This window comes from Otolemur garnettii, unplaced genomic scaffold (genome assembly GCF_000181295.1).
Source record: "Otolemur garnettii isolate 467f Iridium unplaced genomic scaffold, OtoGar3 scaffold00275, whole genome shotgun sequence".
Classification (NCBI taxonomy): domain Eukaryota; kingdom Metazoa; phylum Chordata; class Mammalia; order Primates; family Galagidae; genus Otolemur; species Otolemur garnettii.
Window position 1 is genome coordinate 568,718 of NW_003852670.1, and position 17,598 is coordinate 586,315.

At 41.0% G+C, this 17,598-nt stretch overlaps 1 protein-coding gene across 1 annotated transcript in view; it reads right to left on the minus strand.

Annotated features, from left to right (window-relative positions):
• Nucleotides 1-17,598, minus strand: part of GLUD1 (glutamate dehydrogenase 1) — a 48,203-nt gene that overhangs the window by 18,651 nt on the left and 11,954 nt on the right. Inside the window, exons 2-5 of the mRNA XM_003803019.3 lie at nucleotides 9,689-9,769; nucleotides 8,119-8,174; nucleotides 6,228-6,291; nucleotides 2,719-2,813 (exon numbers count right to left, since the gene is read on the minus strand). Of these exons, the coding sequence (XP_003803067.1) occupies nucleotides 2,719-2,813; nucleotides 6,228-6,291; nucleotides 8,119-8,174; nucleotides 9,689-9,769 (296 nt within the window). The remainder of the gene's footprint in view (nucleotides 1-2,718; nucleotides 2,814-6,227; nucleotides 6,292-8,118; nucleotides 8,175-9,688; nucleotides 9,770-17,598) is intronic.

A 17,598-nucleotide genomic window follows, 5' to 3' on the forward strand; every position in this document is an offset into this window, starting at 1 on the left:
AACCCGCCACCTTAGGTGTATGTGGCTGGCAACTTAGCCACTTGAGCCACAGGCACCAAGCCCACACACCTGGCTTTTAACGAATGAGCTTTTTGCTGCTTTCCCTCTGTTTTCAGGACAAAGACCTAAGTACTCCTGGTCACCTACCAGGTAGCAACCTGGCAAAGCCTCCTTCTAGTGGCCTTTCTTAACACCCTGCTGTCCCTTATTCCTGACTCTGGCCACAACACTTAGCCTCTTATGTTTACCTTGCTTCTGATTTTCAGAACCTTCACTTAGGTGCTTCCTTCTTCCCGCAAACACTTGCCACCAATCCTTCCCCTGATATCCATATCCACTCATCTCTCCACGTGTAGACCTGAAATTTTCTTCTCTTAGGAGGCCTTTTCTGACCTTACCTTGAGAGGCTTGGATGGGCCCATTATTCTTTTATATAGCTTCAAAACAACTTTTATCATTTATCCCAATTGTAGCAAACAGCTTGCTTACACTTGGCCTTGAATATCTTTGCCAACTCCACTTCTCTTTCTACTCCTAAATGTTTCTGTTCTTCAAGATTCCATCCCTCTTAGGGATGGGAGTTAGTTTTTCCTCTTGCGTCCTGTTTGGTGGCATTACCTCTACCGAGTTCCCACTCAGGTCCTTTCGGTTCTCTCTGACTCAATCTGGTACCTTTCCTTGATTCCATACATTCTATCCAGTCTCATGGAGTCTTTCTCTGTCACATCCCTTACAGGTACCGATAGCCCTCTCTAGCCTTTTGGTTTCTGGGCACTGACACCATGTGCAGGAAGAATGGGGACTGAAGACACTCTTGTTGGCAAGGGAAAGCATCTCCAGAAAAAGAGAATTAAAAAGCTGAGTGAGTCAGAACAAAGAAAAGTCAGCTAGTTTACATTTCAGCTAGCCATTGCTAGCAAGCTTCCTGCCTTTTCTGAAATTCTAGCCTGCTGGGGATACAGCTTACAAACACCCCAGCTGGGTCTGTGAGCACTCTGAGGAAAAATGGTCATAGAAGAGACTATGGCAAAGACCTAGGAAGACATGGGAAAGTGTCTAGTAAACAGGCAAAGCAGACACCATTGTGGAGATCTGCATTTGCCTGGGGCAGAGATCAAGGGAGTATCCCTGAGATATGGGCAGAAGCTCAACTTATATCCCTTATCACAGAGGAAGATCCTCTGTGGTGGGAGAAAAATTCCTCTCTCCCACTGATTCCTCAGAGGAGATTGGGACTAGTGAGTTGAATTTCTTTTATTTATTTATTTAGACAGCGTCTCATTTTGTGGCCTTCTTCGGTAGTGTGCTATGATATCATAGCTTACAGTAACCTCCAATTCTTGAGCTTAAGCCATTCACTTGCCTCAGCCTCCCAAGTACCTGGGACTACTGGCGCCTGCCACAACCCCTGGGTTTTTTTGGTAGAGGCGGGGTCTCACTCTGGCTCAGGCTGGTCTCAAACCGGTCTCAAACCTCTGAGCTCAGAGCAATCCACCATGTGAGCCACTGCGCCCAGCCCAGCTGGAACTAGAGAGTTTAATACCTCCCTAGAAATCTGTGTGTGTGATCTTAAGAGGAGGCTCTCCCAATACAAGGCGCAGATTTCAGATTTCTCAAGGCTAGTCAAACTCTTAATAATAGGAGCTGATATGCTCACTCAGAAAACTGCTGGCATCTTCGTTCCCTCCCTCATCTTACCCTCTCTGGGTAAATAGACTTCAGTAAAAGCAGAGTGGAGCAAACACTCTGAGCCTCGGCCGGAATCCCATGGAATCCCACAAAGGGGTAATGGACTCCTGAGTTCCCACCTTTAATTCTATTCTGTGTCTCATGTCTCTTTCTAACTTTATATTTCTTTAGTCAGTGGCTGCCAGTTCCATAGGTCTTAGTGGACCCTGCCCCTGGGGTGGGACCCCGACACCATGGAAGAGGTTCTCTCCCAGTGCCAGGAGAGTGGGATGCTGCTACCAGTCTCCTCTTCCTAAGGAAGGGTTGGTAGCAAAGCCACTGACTACCAAGTAAACACAAACACTAGGGCTTGGTATTTTTGGTCTGACTCACTTACCTCTTTCACTCTCATCTTTTATTACCTTTATGAATAATGCCTAACCTTTTGGAGAATCAGAGCTCTTCCTCTTATCTCCCAAATCTCCCAATATTCAAATTCTACACATTTTCAAGGTCTAGCCCTATGTCTTTAGGAAGTCTTCTTTCAGAAATCACTCTGTCCACACTTGCATAACACAGTTTCTATACCTAAGGTACATGTGTCTTAGCTCCTTTTTAAATAAAAGCTCTTTGAGGGAAAAGTTGAAAGTGAAGGCTTCTCGATCCAGTAGAGTGTGCTTCCCTGGCAAGTGAGGGTCCCGCCCTAGTACCCAGTATAGAGTAGCATGTAAGTTTAAACTCCATCTACTTATGTCATTGTTCGCCACATTTATAATTTAAGAATAGAGAAATTCACATAAAACACATGTAATATGTATATTGAGATTATGATTAAAGGGGAGGAGAAAAACTCAGTAATTCTCAACTTTTTTTTTTTGCAGTTTTTGGCTGGGGTGGGTTTGAACCCACCATCTCTGGTACATGGGGCCAGCACCCTACTCCTTGAGCCACAGGTGCTGCCCTGATTCTCAATTTTTATACAGTAAGCTGAACTGTTATTTCTCACAGATAACAAATGCAGTGAACTTGGGGCACTCAGTGGGTACTCACATAGTGCCCCATGGTGCTGGCATAGGTGTCAGCAATCCAGGACATCTCCCGCTCGCCTGTGCTCATATCCGGGGCAGGCACATCAATGCCAGGACCTAAGAGTACAGGGAAAGGGAAGGACAGCAGTTTTTAAGATAAACTCTTTTCAAACACAAAGATCCTTGTAATTCTCTATAATACCAAAGTCACCATGGCTAGAAAACTTAGATCTCATTTAGGCAACTAATTGAGGTCATAGAAATACTAAGTGTTTCACTACAAACCTTAACATACACACCACATCATGTAGTAATTTCTCCCACTGGCATTTATCATACTTGCTGTATGTATGGAATTTACCAACACACAACAGGTATAAGCCACCCCCACAGGACTTCTGAGGTTAGTCTTTCTTTAGTTTCCTAAACTCCAATCAGAGATACCAGTACTATCTCACCCCACATAAGCAGGACTGTAAGATAGTACAGTGACATACTGCTTACCAGGGTTATAGCCCTCCTCACAAGGAGAGGACAAAGTCACATTGCTGAAGCAACTGTGTAAAGCACCATAATACCTATGCTACTTTGACCTATTATTCAACACTTAGTATATACAAAGTTTTAGGCCTTGGCTTTCAGTTCCTCAGATCATAACAAATTAAAACAAGAATGTTATCCTCAAAGTTTACTCACAAAGTTAACTCACAGGCAGATACAAGTATCACTGATGGCACTAATACTGGTGGGCCACAGTGAGATCTCTAATAAAAATGTATTCAAGGATGTATACTCAAATCTGCAAAAGCATGGAAATATTCCTCTCAAAAACAGTAAAAATAACAATCACCCAAGCATCTAGTATGTCAACTAAATGAAACTGGTATATCTACACTAAGAAATACTAAACAGCCATTACAAACGATGATTTATGTTATGCACATATGGAGAAAGGCAGTTTTCGTACAGCTTTATAGTATGTACCCATTTATATAAAATTCTTTTTCTCTTTTCCTTTCTCTATTTTTGTGTGTTATATTTGTAAAAATATATATGTATGAAACTGGGCAAGGTGGCTCACGCCTGTAATCCTAACACTCTGAGAGGCTGAGGCAGGTGGATTGCCTGAGCTCAGGAGTTCTGGACCAGGCTGAGAATGAGCAATAACAATGGGTCTGTGGCAGGTGCCTATAGTCCCAGCTACTTGGGAAGCTGAGGTAAGAGAATTGCTTGAGTCCAAGAGTTTGAAGTTGCTGTGAGCTATGATGCCACACTACTCAGGGTGACAAAGTAAGACTCTGTCTCAAAAAAAAAAAAAGATACGTATGTATGCAGAGGTTTGAAAAGGTATATACAAAGTTATTCATTTCTGTTCTCTTTGAATTTCAGTCTCATTTATAATTTTCTATATTATCTCAATTGTATATAAACTCATTATTGTCATAAAAAGAAAAACACAACTTTATATATGATTAAACTATTAAGTACTCACAGAAAATAATTAAAGGGCTATACTAAATTTCTAAGGGCTATACTAAAGTTCTACCTATCTATAATTCTTATCTTTTAGAGTATATTTTTATGTTTTTCAACAAGTCAGGGGTCCTACAGAATGTACTTTGAACAAATACTGATGTCAATACAGGACTGGCTTAAGACAAATGGCCAAGGTTCACTTTTTTTTTTTTTTTGAGACGGAGCCTCAAGCTATCCCCCTGGGTAGAGTGCCATGGCATCACGCTCACAGCAACCTCCAACTCCTGGGCTCAAGCGAGTCTCCTGCCTCAGCCTCCAAGTAGTCCCAAGCTGAGACTACAGGCGCCCGCCACAACGCCTGGCCATTTTTAGGTTGCAGCCATCATTGTTGTTTGGCGGGCCCGGGCTGGGGATTTGAACCCGCCACCTTAGGTGGCTGGCGCCTTAGCCGCTTGAACCCAAGGTTCACTTTTTACTACCCCTTATCCCCTGTCCAACCTGTAACTTTCCTATGCCTTAGCACCCTTTCCCTTAGCTACTTCACAAGTCTCATCAAGTCCAATCTACCCCAACCTACCCTCCACCCAGGATAGCACCATTACTTGGAAGGATTAAGGCCATATTCCATCCTTCTCCATGACAAAGGGCTCTATTGCTCCTGTTTATTTCCTTTCTCTGCCTTCAGCTACAGCCAGTGTAACTATGTTTAACCACATTTCTTTTCTCCCAAGGCACAGATAACAATTATTCCTGAATCCTTCTAGACTGTAGAATCTAGAGGTATCTACAAAAATATTGCTTGTTTTTAACAATATTAAGGGTTAAATAAGTTGTTGGCGGGGGCGGGGTTTGAACCTACCACCTCTAGCATATGGGGCCTGCGCCCTACTCCTTTGAACCACAGGCGCTGCCCTGGAGCTGAGATTTTGATAGAGATTTCGTTGAATCTGCAACCAATCTGGGGAGTACTGACATGTTAACCATATTGTCTTCCAATTCTGAATATGGGCTGTCTTTCCATTTATTCAGGTCTCTTTGATCACTTTCAATGATATTTTGTAGTTCTCAATGTAAAAGTCTTACAACAAAGTATTTCATTCCTTTTGATGCTATGAGCCTGTAGTTTTCTTCTGATGTCTGTGTCCAATCTTGTTATCAGGGTAATAATGACCTCACAGAATGAGATGGGAGGTATAATTTAGGTGAAATTTAGTGTGTTTGGCAAAAGCTCCCATAACAAACAGTAAAAGTCTCAGGAATTTTCCAAAGGAGATGATATTAACCTCCCTGCCTATTCCACTGCGTTAAAGAGACAGCTATGACCATTTAAAACCTCTAACTCTACCTGGGTGTAGTGGCTCACTTGAGCTCAGGAGTTTGATTAGCCTGGCAATAATGAGACCCCATCTCTACTAAAATTAGAAAAACTAGCCAGGCATTGTGACACACACCTATAGTCCTAGCTACCTGGGAGGCTGAGGGAAGAGGACTGAGTGAGCCCAAGAGTTTGAGGTTGCTGTAAGCTATGATGCCATGGCACTGTACCCAGGGCAACAGAGGGAGACTCTGTCTTAAAAACAAACAAACAAACAAAAAACACCCAAAAGTTCTAAAAGGCATGAGACTTCTTACTGCTTTAGTAACGATGGAATTGCTTTTGTAAAAACCGCTTTCATATTTTAGAAAAAGTTTTAAATACGGATATTATTATATTTAGTTCTCAAAAGTATGGCCTTGGTCTTTCTCAGTGTCTCAGGAGAGAATGTACATAAATGGTGCTATACTGATCAAAATGCTTACAATGTCTGTACCAGGAGAAGTGGAAGAAGAGCTCTCTCCCTGGTGTCCACACTATACACTGAGAACCTGAACCTTCTCATTAGAAAGGTTTATACACAGGCCCAGGTGCCCACCAGAACTATCACATTATAGAACCTAAAAACTAGAAGCAAAAGGGCAACTCTCTTTAGGCACATATAGATAAAAGCAGGAATTTAAAATAATTACTTTTTAGGTACTCCCACTTTATACAGAAATCTACAGGGCAATACATACCAATAAAACCCTTCTTTGCTAGCTCCATGGTGAATCTCCTTGTGATCTTTTCCAGTTCATTATCCTATTAAGGAAAAAAAACACAATGAAAAAAAATTTTGATACAAAAATTACTTGAAATTATAGTGTCATTTTATTTTCTATTTATAGGACATTTTCATATATTTTCTCATTAATCTTTTGAATAACTCATAAAGCAAGCATTTCTATTTTAAAGATAAGAAAACAAGGGATCAGAAATTAGGTTATAAAAATAAGACAATAGGCTTGGTTCCTATAGCACAGTGGTTTTGGTGCCAGCCACATATACCCAGGCTGCTGGGTTCGAACCCGGCCCAGGCCGGCTAAACAATGACAATTGCAACAAAAAATAGTTGAGTGTTGTAGTGGGCGCCTATAGTCCCAGCTAATTAATTGAGAGGCTGAGGCAAGAGACTCGCTTAAGCACAAGAATTAGAGGTTGCTGTGAGCTATGATGCCACAGTACTCTCTGTCTCAAAACAAACAAACAGAGGGCTGTGCCCATAGCTCAGTGGATAGGACGCTGGCCACATACACTGAAGCTGGCAGATTCTAACCTGGCCCAAGCCAGCTAAAACAACAACGGCAACAACAAAAAAAATAGCTAGGTATTGTGGCTGGTGCCTGTTGTTCCAGCTGAGGCAAGAGAATTGCTTAAACCCAGAGTGCGAGGCTGCTGTGAGCTGTGACACTATGGCACTCTACCCTGGGCGACAGCTTGAGACTCTGTCTCAAAAAAACAAATACAAAACCAAAACATACAGGGCAGCACCTGTGGCTCAGTGGGTAGGGCGCCAGCCCTATATACTGAGGGTGGCAGGTTCAAACCCGGCCCTGGCCAAACTGCAACAAAAAATAGCCGGGTGCTGTGGCGGGCCTTTAGTCCCAGCTACTGGGGAGGCTGAGGCAAGAGAATTGCCTAAGCCTAGCAGTTGGAGGTTACTGCGAACTGTGATGCCACAGCACTCTACCCAGGGCAATAAAGTGAGACTCTGTCTCTAAAATACAAACCAACCAACCAACCAACCAATCAACCCCCGAATCTTTGGTGTGCTCCCACCTAATGGGTACACCTCCTGAGTGTAGGTCACAACTACAACAGAGACTTTATCTAACAAATGCAAACATTGTAATCTAATTGTTTCTACCCTCATATTAATACGAAACTAAGAAACTAAATCTTAATTAACACTAACTGAAAAATGATGTAATTGTTTTAATTATGGACCCTATGAACCACCCCCACAGCATATTTCTAGTAATGAGAATAAAATAATATGTATTCATTACGTTTGCATACGATCGTTAACCTAATTAGTACTATGTGGCACTGTTTTTTTAATTGAGACACAGTCTCAAGTTGTAGCCCTGGGAAAAGTGCTATGGCGTCATAGGTCACAGCAACCTCCAACTCAGGCTAAAGTGACCCTCTTGCCTTAGTCTTTCTAATTTTAGTAGAGATGGGGTCTTGCTTTTTAGGTCAGACTAGTCTTGAACTCATGAGCTCAAGCAATCCACCTGCCTTGGTACTATGTGGCATTGTTAACAACTAGTTTTAATTAACTTGGTACAGATAGGATAAACATTAAGATTTTTACCGAATTAGTCTGTCATTAGAACAAGATTCTAACATGAAAATCTCAGATCATAGTATAATCACCTTTTAACCAAGTAAGAAAATGAAAAAGGACATTGATGTTAAAAGGTGACCTTTTATATGGCAAAACACTCAATGAGCTAATTATTTACTTGTTTTCCATTCCAGTTGAAAAGCAACTGAGACTATTAATCTCACTAGTATGGGGAATACATAGAAGAAGTCCAGCAATTTCAAGTTATTTATAAATGTACAAATACCACCAATACTTACTGTATAGCTCTTGGGATTAATCTTAACACCAGCTTTAGCACCTCCAAATGGTACATCTGAAAGAGAAAGCTAAAAGTTGTTATACAATATAAAGGTTAAAAATAAATAAAATGAAAGCACCACACAATATTATGAAAATGTGCTTACTTTAAAATCTTGAATTTCAGAAATAAATCTCCATTGATTTCTTCTAATACTTTAAATAAAATGTTATTGAACAAAAAATTATTAAGACTAGCCAAGTTATATACTTAATCAGTGCTCTTCAATAACATCCTATTTAATTTCCTTCTACTATGTTTTGGTATTATTTATGCAATATGGAAAAAGGATTTAAAAAGCCCTCTATGGGGGAAGGAGAAGGGGTTCATAGCGTATGGCACAACTCTTGGGGAGGGGGACACAATTATAAGAGGAGCTGAGTGGTATATAATTAAAGGAGCTGGGTACTGTGGCTCACGCCTGTAATCCGAGCACTCCGAGGTGGGCGGATCACCTGAGCTCACAGATTTGAGACCAGCCCCAGCTAGAGGTGAGACCCCTGTCTCTAAAAATAGCTAGGTGTTGTGGTGGGTGCTTGTAGTCCTAGGTACTTGGGAGGATGAGGCAAGAGAATAGCTTAAGCAGAGTCTGAGGTTGTTGTGAGCTATGACACCATGGGTGGCTCTCTACTGGGAAAGACAAAGTGTGACTCTGTCTCAAAAACAAAAACAAAACCCCCAATTATAAGATGAACTTTACCTAACAAATGCAATCAGTGTAACTTAATTTTTCTTTTCTTTTTTTTCCGAGACAGAGTCTCACTATGTTGCCTTGGGTAGAGTGCTGTGGCATCACAGCGCACAACCACCTCCAGCTCTTGGGCTCAGGCGATTCTCTTGCCTCAGCCTCCCAAGTAGTTGGGACTACAGGCACCCACCACAATGCCCAGCTATTGTTAGAGATGGCAGATGGCTTCTTGCTTGTTCAGGCTGCTTTTGAACTCCTGAGCTCAAGCTATCTGAGCCCATCTCGGCCTCCTGAAGTGCTAGGATTACAGGCATGATGAGCCACTGTGCCCCATGGTGTAACCTAATTCTTTGTACCCTCAATGAATTCCAAACAAATCAATAAACAAAAAGACCTATACAGAAGAAAATCCAATTACAAAATCCCCCACTTACATAAAGAGTAAATCTTAATTAAGACTAATTGAAGAGCACAACTAAAAAATCAGTTCTGATAAGGTCTATTTCTATAGCATCTTAAAAAGTAATCATTTTTTTTTTTTTTTTGAGACAGAATCTATGTTGCCCTCAGTAGCGTGCCATAGCATCACAGCTCATAGCAACCTTAAACTTTTGAGCTCAAGTGATTCTCTTTCTTAGCTCCCTTATAGCTGGTACTACAGGCACCTGCCACAACACCTGCCTATTTGTTGTTGTTGTTTGTTTGCTTGGGCTGGGTTGGAACCCACCAGCCCTGGTGCATGTGGCTGGTGCACTAACAGCTGAGCCATTAAAAAGTAATTGTGCATGTAAACATATTTCCCCAAAGAGTTGTTAGGTAGCAAAAAAAGGTGCCCACTTACCAACTACTGCACACTTGTATGTCATCAGAGAAGCCAAAGCTTTTACTTCATCTACACTCACATCAGTGCTGTAACGAATACCTGGTGGTGTTTTTAAAAAGAATGGGTCAAGGGAAAAAGGAGAAGATGTATTTAGAACAAACTTCAGTTAAGTTTCAAAACCAAATAAAACTGCAAATTGAAAATGCCACTTTTTATCCAGGCTATTGCCAGGAATACCAAAAGTTGACTTATGTGTCAGAACGCTATAAACAGTCAATGTAAAAAGCCAAAAGGAAAAGCTGCTAATAACACCAACTATGATTTCATGAGACAAAAATTACTCTGGAATGAATGATTTTTTTTATACTTTATAGAAAGCAACTAACTCCTTTTCCTTTTTGGTTTGGGTGACTTGGTAACAGCGAGTTCAAGAATTCTCCTTCCTGATAGTAGATAAACATGGGCAATGGACAGTCATCAAGTTTGAAATGTAAAATAGAGGCTTTGGCTCCAAAGGGGTACACCCAAAGAGATCATTCATTACCTGCTACTTCCTCACCCCACTGCCAACCTCTTTCAACCAGAAGATGAAAAGCCATTTCCCTTTCCTGGGGATGAGCAATTCCCTTCACCATTTCTGAAAGGAGGGGAGGTAGCCAAGCAGACAGGCAACTCTGAGCCCTACTGCCCCTGCATGTACAAATCATTAGTGTTTGGTAGAAGGGACACAATATGTGGGGATGCAATGCCTGCTGCTTTGGCTCTGAGGGTCTTGGTTGATCGCCCTTCCAAGGTTCGCTGGGTTAAGCCATTTCTCTCTCTCTGTTAATAGTCCACTGCTTACACTGCTTGGGGTGCCCTGGGTTTGTGTGCGAAGGACACCCAAATAAAGCTGTAGCATTTTTTCTACCTTCCCTCTTCCAACAGATTCAGTTCTCCTTGAAGGGCTGGGTACACTCTCCACTGAGAGTCATAGGTAAGTAATGAGAGCCTCAAGGACATCTCTTTTAAAGAACAATTCTGAGAATAAAAGATTTTCCTGATAGAAAGCATATAACATCTCATAAACTATCAGTTTGAGAAAACTTGCCAAAAAATTTTTTTTTGAGATGGGGTCTTGCTTATTGCCTCAGCTGGAGCACAGTGGTACAATTATAGCTCACTGTAACCTCCAAACTCCTGGGCTCAAGAGATCCCCCTGCCTCAGCCCCGGGAGTAACTGGGATTACAGGTATATGCCATCACGCCTAGCAAATTTTATTTAGGGTTACTTCTCCAGATAAAATTCATAGGAAGTATAAAGCAGTGTATTAAGAATTAGTATTTTTACTCCTACACATAAAACACCTTTTCATTGATCTTTTAGAGCCTGTGGAAGTAGTCACTACATTATTTTAAATTTCCTTGCTTTCTTAAATGGAGGACAGAGTTACTTTCCCTTAATGTAGTTAGGAAACTAAAAATTGCTTAAACCAGCAATATTGATAAACCAGATAACAAAAGCATTCAAACAGTAAGCCTGATATTTCAGACACAGATGCTAATTAGAAACCAGATTCCTCCTTCTACAAAACAATATAAACAAAATGTCCACTTTATTACTGAAGTCCTGGAATGACATGAGTCAGAAAGTATGCTCATATAACAAAAAAAGTTTCCACTGGGTGAGACCCAGGAGTTTGTAAAGTAAAAATTTTTTCCCCAGCCACACCCATTTAGAGAGCAGGATTGCTAGACACTGAAGAGTATTCTACTGATTACTTCTCGTACCACAGCCTTTTTTTGCAGGCTATGGACCAAAGAAGAGCTTACAGAGGACCTAGGTAAGGGAGCAGCTGATGGTGGGCAGGAGAGAGATGCTAATGTGGTGCATTGCCTAGGCTAATTGCCTGTTTTCATTTTAACTTTCTAATTAATTAGTGACACATACATGTTTTTAATTCTGGAAACTGGCAAGTATACTGTTACAGGGTTACTTAAACTATTGATCCCAAAAACAAAATAAAACAAAAAAAATCCCAGCTACTAAGGAGGTGAGGCAGATGACCAGAAGTATGAGGCAGTGGTGAGACCTGGAGCAACGAAGATTATCTCCAAAAAAAAAAAAAAAAAAGCCCTAAAAGTGCACCCAGAAATACTGTAGCAATACTTGAGACAAAACTCCAGTAAGAGATACAAACACTCAGGGAAAGCTGGTTGCTCTTCCTCCAGTGGTAGTGAGAACCAAAGATGACTACGAAAAATATACTATCACCCGAAAAAAAAAATTTTTTTTTTGAGACAGAGTCTTACTGTGTCACCCTTGGTAGACTGTGGCGGCATCACAGCTTACAGCAACCTCAAACTCAAGGGTTCAAGTGAACTTTTTGGCTCAGCCTCCTGAGTAGCTCTGACTACCTAGAGATAGGAGGTCTTGATCTTGCTCAGTCAGGGTGGTCTGGAACTTCTGAACTCAAGCAATCTACCCACCTCAGCCTTCCAGAGTGCTAGGAGTACAGGTGTGAGCCACCATGCCTGTTCGAGATGAAAATTCTTAACCACATTCTAATGGATGCTAGGATTTCTTAGAATATGATTTCTTAAAAAAAAAAATACTTCTTCATTCAGTGGATTTGGAGAAATTAGCACAATTGGAGAATGTGAAGGAGAAAATAATGCAACATATACATCAAAGTTCTAAAAAAGGGGGAAAACCTAGTATTTTTGAATGCTTACTATATTTTAAACATACTCAATTCAAAGTTGTTCAAGAAAGCCAACCATCAGGTAATATATACTACATAACAAGAAAACCAGAAAACCTTAAGAGTATTTAAAACCAAAATGAAGCAAGAAGGATCTTACTTCTAGTCTGAATACTGTCATGTCTTATAAAACTGAGCTTTTCCTTCTTTTCAACAGTCAGTATAGACCATATGGTAGAGAAGGTTAAAGGGGAGCAGGACTAACAGGGAAAAAATGGATTAAGGGTGGCGGGAGCTATTTTATATTTCATTTGGGAAATGGAGGAAAGGGATTAGGGGTGACAGGAACTATTTTTATATTTCATTTGGGAAATGGAGGAAAGTAAATTGTTATTTTTGTATCCTCTAATGATGACAACCAGCATTACTAGTGTTTGGATCTTATGACAGTGGTAGCAGATTATCACTTCAAGAAGAATGGAGGTGATATTTTTAACAGGAACAGGAGTCCATGGCTGGCTAAATCACAAAGCAAACGGGTTGATTACACAGGTGTGGATCACAGAACTGAGGCCACTGGGAACAGGGCCTTTTTTAAAAAATCAAGGAGCATACACTGAACTGCAAACACAGTAATCTGTACATTCAGTTTGGTAGAGGAAACCAAAGAAATACCACCTGTGACAATGTTTATTATTTATCAATTTCAGTTAAGTTGAAGGAAGGGTGAGAGAGATAGTGAAGCACATATTACAATAGGAACTTTGAAATCACACCTTACAGCCTCAACAGAAAAGGACTATGCAGTTATTCTGAGTTAACCCAGTTAACTGAGTTAAGAATATCTGCAAACTATACACAACAAAGCAGTGCTCTGCCTTTTTACTTAATCACTAGGTATTTCTTTTTTTGTTTTTGTTTTTTTGAGACAGAGCCTCAAGCTGTCCCCCTGGGTAAAGTGCTGTGACATCAAAGCTCAGAGCAACCTCCAATTCCTGGGCTCAGGCGAGTTTCCTGCCTCAGCCTCCCAAGTAGCTAGGACAACAGGTGACTGCCACAACGCCCGGCTGTTTTTTGGTTGCAGCCATCATTGTTGTTTGGTGGGCCAGGCTGGATTTGAACCTGCTACCTTAGGTAAATGTGGCTGGTGCCTTAGCCACTTGAACCATAGGCACCAAGCCAATCACTAGGTATTTCTTAACATGCTCAAAAGTCAGATGGGTGCATACTAAATTTTCTTAGGAGAAATAAAAATCAAAGCAAAAATCAGCTGAAGTTGCCATAGTGATGGAGAAAACAAACCAGCTCATTATTTTACATAAGATTCAGTGAAAACCACAACTGACTAGCTTGAATTTTTTCCTTCCTTTGGCTAGCTGATTCAAAACCAAACCCTAGAGTGCGAGCACACGCCTTAGCCCCTGAATCATCATTGTTTTTTATAATTAACCATTAACTAAACATTTATAAAAAAAATTCAAATGGTTTTTAAAATTACTTCAACCTGGATCTCTTAACAGGATTTAATTCATTCACTAGGAAGCGTATTCTTGTACTTTTCAGAAACTACTTACTCAATAATCAAGAATTCTACCACAAACACAGAAAAGCAAGGAGGCCTTACAACTCTTAAAATCCATGCACTAACACTCTCACCACTTACTCATCAGAATTTATTTTCTCACTTAATATACTCTCCTAACTCACAACAACGGTAACTTAATAATATTGGTAACTTACATTACCAATGAAGACAGGAAAAAGAGAAGGAAGGAATTGGTAATAAGCATTAATCAGCAAGTAAAGACTATCTGAAACACTGTAAGTCTCAAATAAAAATTCAGACCTTTGGCATGGGAAGGAGCATTATGCATAGGAGTTAAGAAAAACCATGTATTTTAATTGCTTTAGATATCATCAATATACTGTTCTGCTTAAGATGGCAGAAAAATATCACTTCAGAATCAGGGGTGTCCAACGCTGATTTTGTGAGACATTTTTTGCTTATTTGTGGCGTTGGATATTATGAAAAGTATCATGGACATTTTTCCCCCTGCTAATCAGCTTATGGTACTATTTGTGTATTTAATGTGTGGCAGAGATTTATAAAAAAAAAAGGTTGGACACCCTTACTAGATTTTTTTTTTTATCTTGCAACAAGAGTCTCAAGCTGTTGCCCTGGGTAGAATGCCATGTCATCATCACTTACAGCAACCTCAAATGCTTGGGCTTAAGCAAGTAGCTGGGACTACAGGCACCGGCCACAAGGCCTGGCTAGTTTTTGTTGTTGCTGTTATCATTGTTGCATTAGTTGGCCCAGGCTGGTTCCCACCCACCATTCTTGGTGTATGTGGCCGGCAACGTACCCACTGAGCTGTGGGCGCCGCCCCCCTGCTAGATTTTTAAACCATTATCTAAATCTTTTATTTTAACCATTTTGAAGGGGATAAGTTTAAGGCTTCTAGGAAGCAAATGTTTAGCTAATCTTAAAAAAAAAATTTCATTCCTTTTTTCATTAAAATTTTAAAAACATATAACACATATGTATGTTTTCATCAATATTTACTATTTACTCATTGACTGACTGACAGGGTCTTGCTCTGTCAGTCCCACCCAACCTAGGTAGCCAGGGCTACAGGTCACTGTGTCACGACCAGCTAATCAAATTTTTTTTGTAGGCCAGGCGTGGTGGCTCATGCCTGTAATCCTAGCATTCTGGGAGGTCGAGGTGAGTGGACTGCCCTGAGCTCAGAGGTTTGAGACCAGCCTTAGCCAGAGTGAGATCCTATCTCTACAAAAAAAAAGCTAGGCATTGTGGTGCCAGTAGTCCTAGATACTCGGGAGGTTGAGGCAAGAGAAGTCTGAGAGTTGGAGGTTGCTATGAGCCATGATGCCGCAGGCCTCTACCAGAGGCCACAAAGTGAGACTATCTCAATAAAAAAATAAATAGGGCAGCACCTGTAGTCCAGTGGGTAGGGCATTGGCCACATACACAGGAGATGGCGGATTTGAATTCAGACTAAGCCTGCCAACAACAATAACTACAACACCAAAATAGCAGGGCGTTGTGGCAGGCGACTGTAGTCCCAGCTACTTGGGAGGCTGAGGCAATACAATCACTTATGCCCAAGAGTTGGAGGTTGCTGTGAGCTGTGATGCCACAGCACTCTACCCAGGGTAACGTAGTGAGACTCTGTCTCAAAATAAATAAAACTAAGATAAATAAATACATATATACATACTTTTTTGGGGGTAGGGAATGGATCTTGCTATGCTGCCCAGGGTAGTGTCAAACTCCTATCCTCAAGCAATCCTCCTACCTTGGCCTCCTAAAGTGCTGGGATTACATTATGCCTATCTTGCGTTCATTAAAATTTAAATACAGAAAAAAGTCAAGAATCCCTTGACTTCTACTTGTGGCCCCAACCTTCTCCTAAGCAATTTACATGTTTATCTTTCCAGGCTCGGCACCCATAGCACAGTGGTTTTGGCGCCAGCCACATACACTGAAGGTGGTGGGTTCAAACCTGGCCAGGGCCAGGTAACCAACAATGACAAATGCAATGAAAAACAGCCAGGCCAGTTGTGGCAGGTACCTGTAGTCCCAGCTACTTGGGAGGCTGAGGCAAGAGAATTGCTTGAGCCCAGGAGTTTGAGGTTGCTGTGAGTTGTGACGTCATAGCACTCTCCTGAGAATAACACAATGAGACTCTGTCTCCAAAAAAAATTAAAAAAAAGGGATATTGTTAAATTTTTTTTTGAAGATTCCTTATTTTGATCTTGGTAACAGTAAATCTAGCCACACCTTCATAACAAACAGGTCTTACACTGATGACAGTTAAAATGGTGAATATAAAGTTGGATAACATTTACTAAAACCGGTACCTTGTTATAAAAAGATTCAAAGAAGTAAAGGCTTGAAACCTCAGATATCTGGTTTCATATAAATCATTTAAAGTCTAGGTGACATTTGAGATGGTCTTCCAAGAGGAAGAGGTTTTATAGGGAGGCAGGAAGAAAGGACAGGCACCATAGGCTCAGGGACCTCATGAGGAAAGGGCATGATGGAGAAAAATACATGCTTGTATTTCCATTTTCCTAAGGATTGTTTTTATTTTCAGAATCCAACCCTCTTTCCTATTTACCCTTTTCTACCAGTCTTTCAGGCTAGAAGTTGTGTACTTATCTCTGACTCTACTTCCCTTCACGCTATATATCCTATCTACTGGGAAATGCTGTACTATCTTTTCTTCACAATGTTTTATCTGTCATTACCTATCACTTCATTTTCTACTCACACACTCTGGACGCCAAACATGTGAGTTTTCTACACCAAGCAATTCTCCAATTCTCTTGGACATCAACTGGGTGTCCTACAAAATAATTCAATTGACACTACAATCCAGAGTTAACACAGGCCCCATAGGTTAAGGATGCAGTATCACAAGACCACTCCCCACTGAAGATGCCAGCTCCAAGTACTGGTACCCATGCTTCTGTTCAACTTGGCTACAAATCAAGGCTTAGCACAACTCCCTCCTCATATTCAATAATCTCGTAAGAGTCAGAGAAACACTTTACTTATGTACAGGATAGAAATGAACAGGCAGACTGAAGAGATACACAGAGTGATGCCTGCAAGGTCTCCAGTGAAGGAGCTTATGTCCCTGTGGAGTTGGAGTATACCACTCTACCTACATGGGATGCATTCACCAACTGGAAGTTCTATGAACCTCTCCCCCCTCAACCACGGTTTAGGGTTTTAATGTAGGCTAGATTACAAAGTCATGACTATGAATTTTTGGTGACTGAACTCAATGTTTAGTCCTCAGAGGTTGGAGGGTAGGGCTGTAAATTCCAAACTTCTACTCATAGTTTAGAAAACCAGTTCCTTCCATCTTGAAGCTATCCAGGAGTCCACCAAGAGTGGCCTAGTTAGAACAAAAGACAATCCTATCACCCAGAAAATTCTAAGGAACTTAGGAGCTCTGAACCAGGCACAGAGACCAAATATATTTATTATGTATGTCACAAATCTTTATTTCCCATTATTTACAAACCCATACTCAAGTCCTGATCCCTTCACATACAGTCCTATTCCCCACCTTACCTTAACCCACCCCCCACTCCTGCCTTCTCCTTATCTGAAAGAACCTTTCCCTGATCCAATTATTTGTCCAGCTTCCCCTACTCTCAGATCAAGACTGTCTCTCCATAGTTGAACTACGGCAGTAATACATGGTT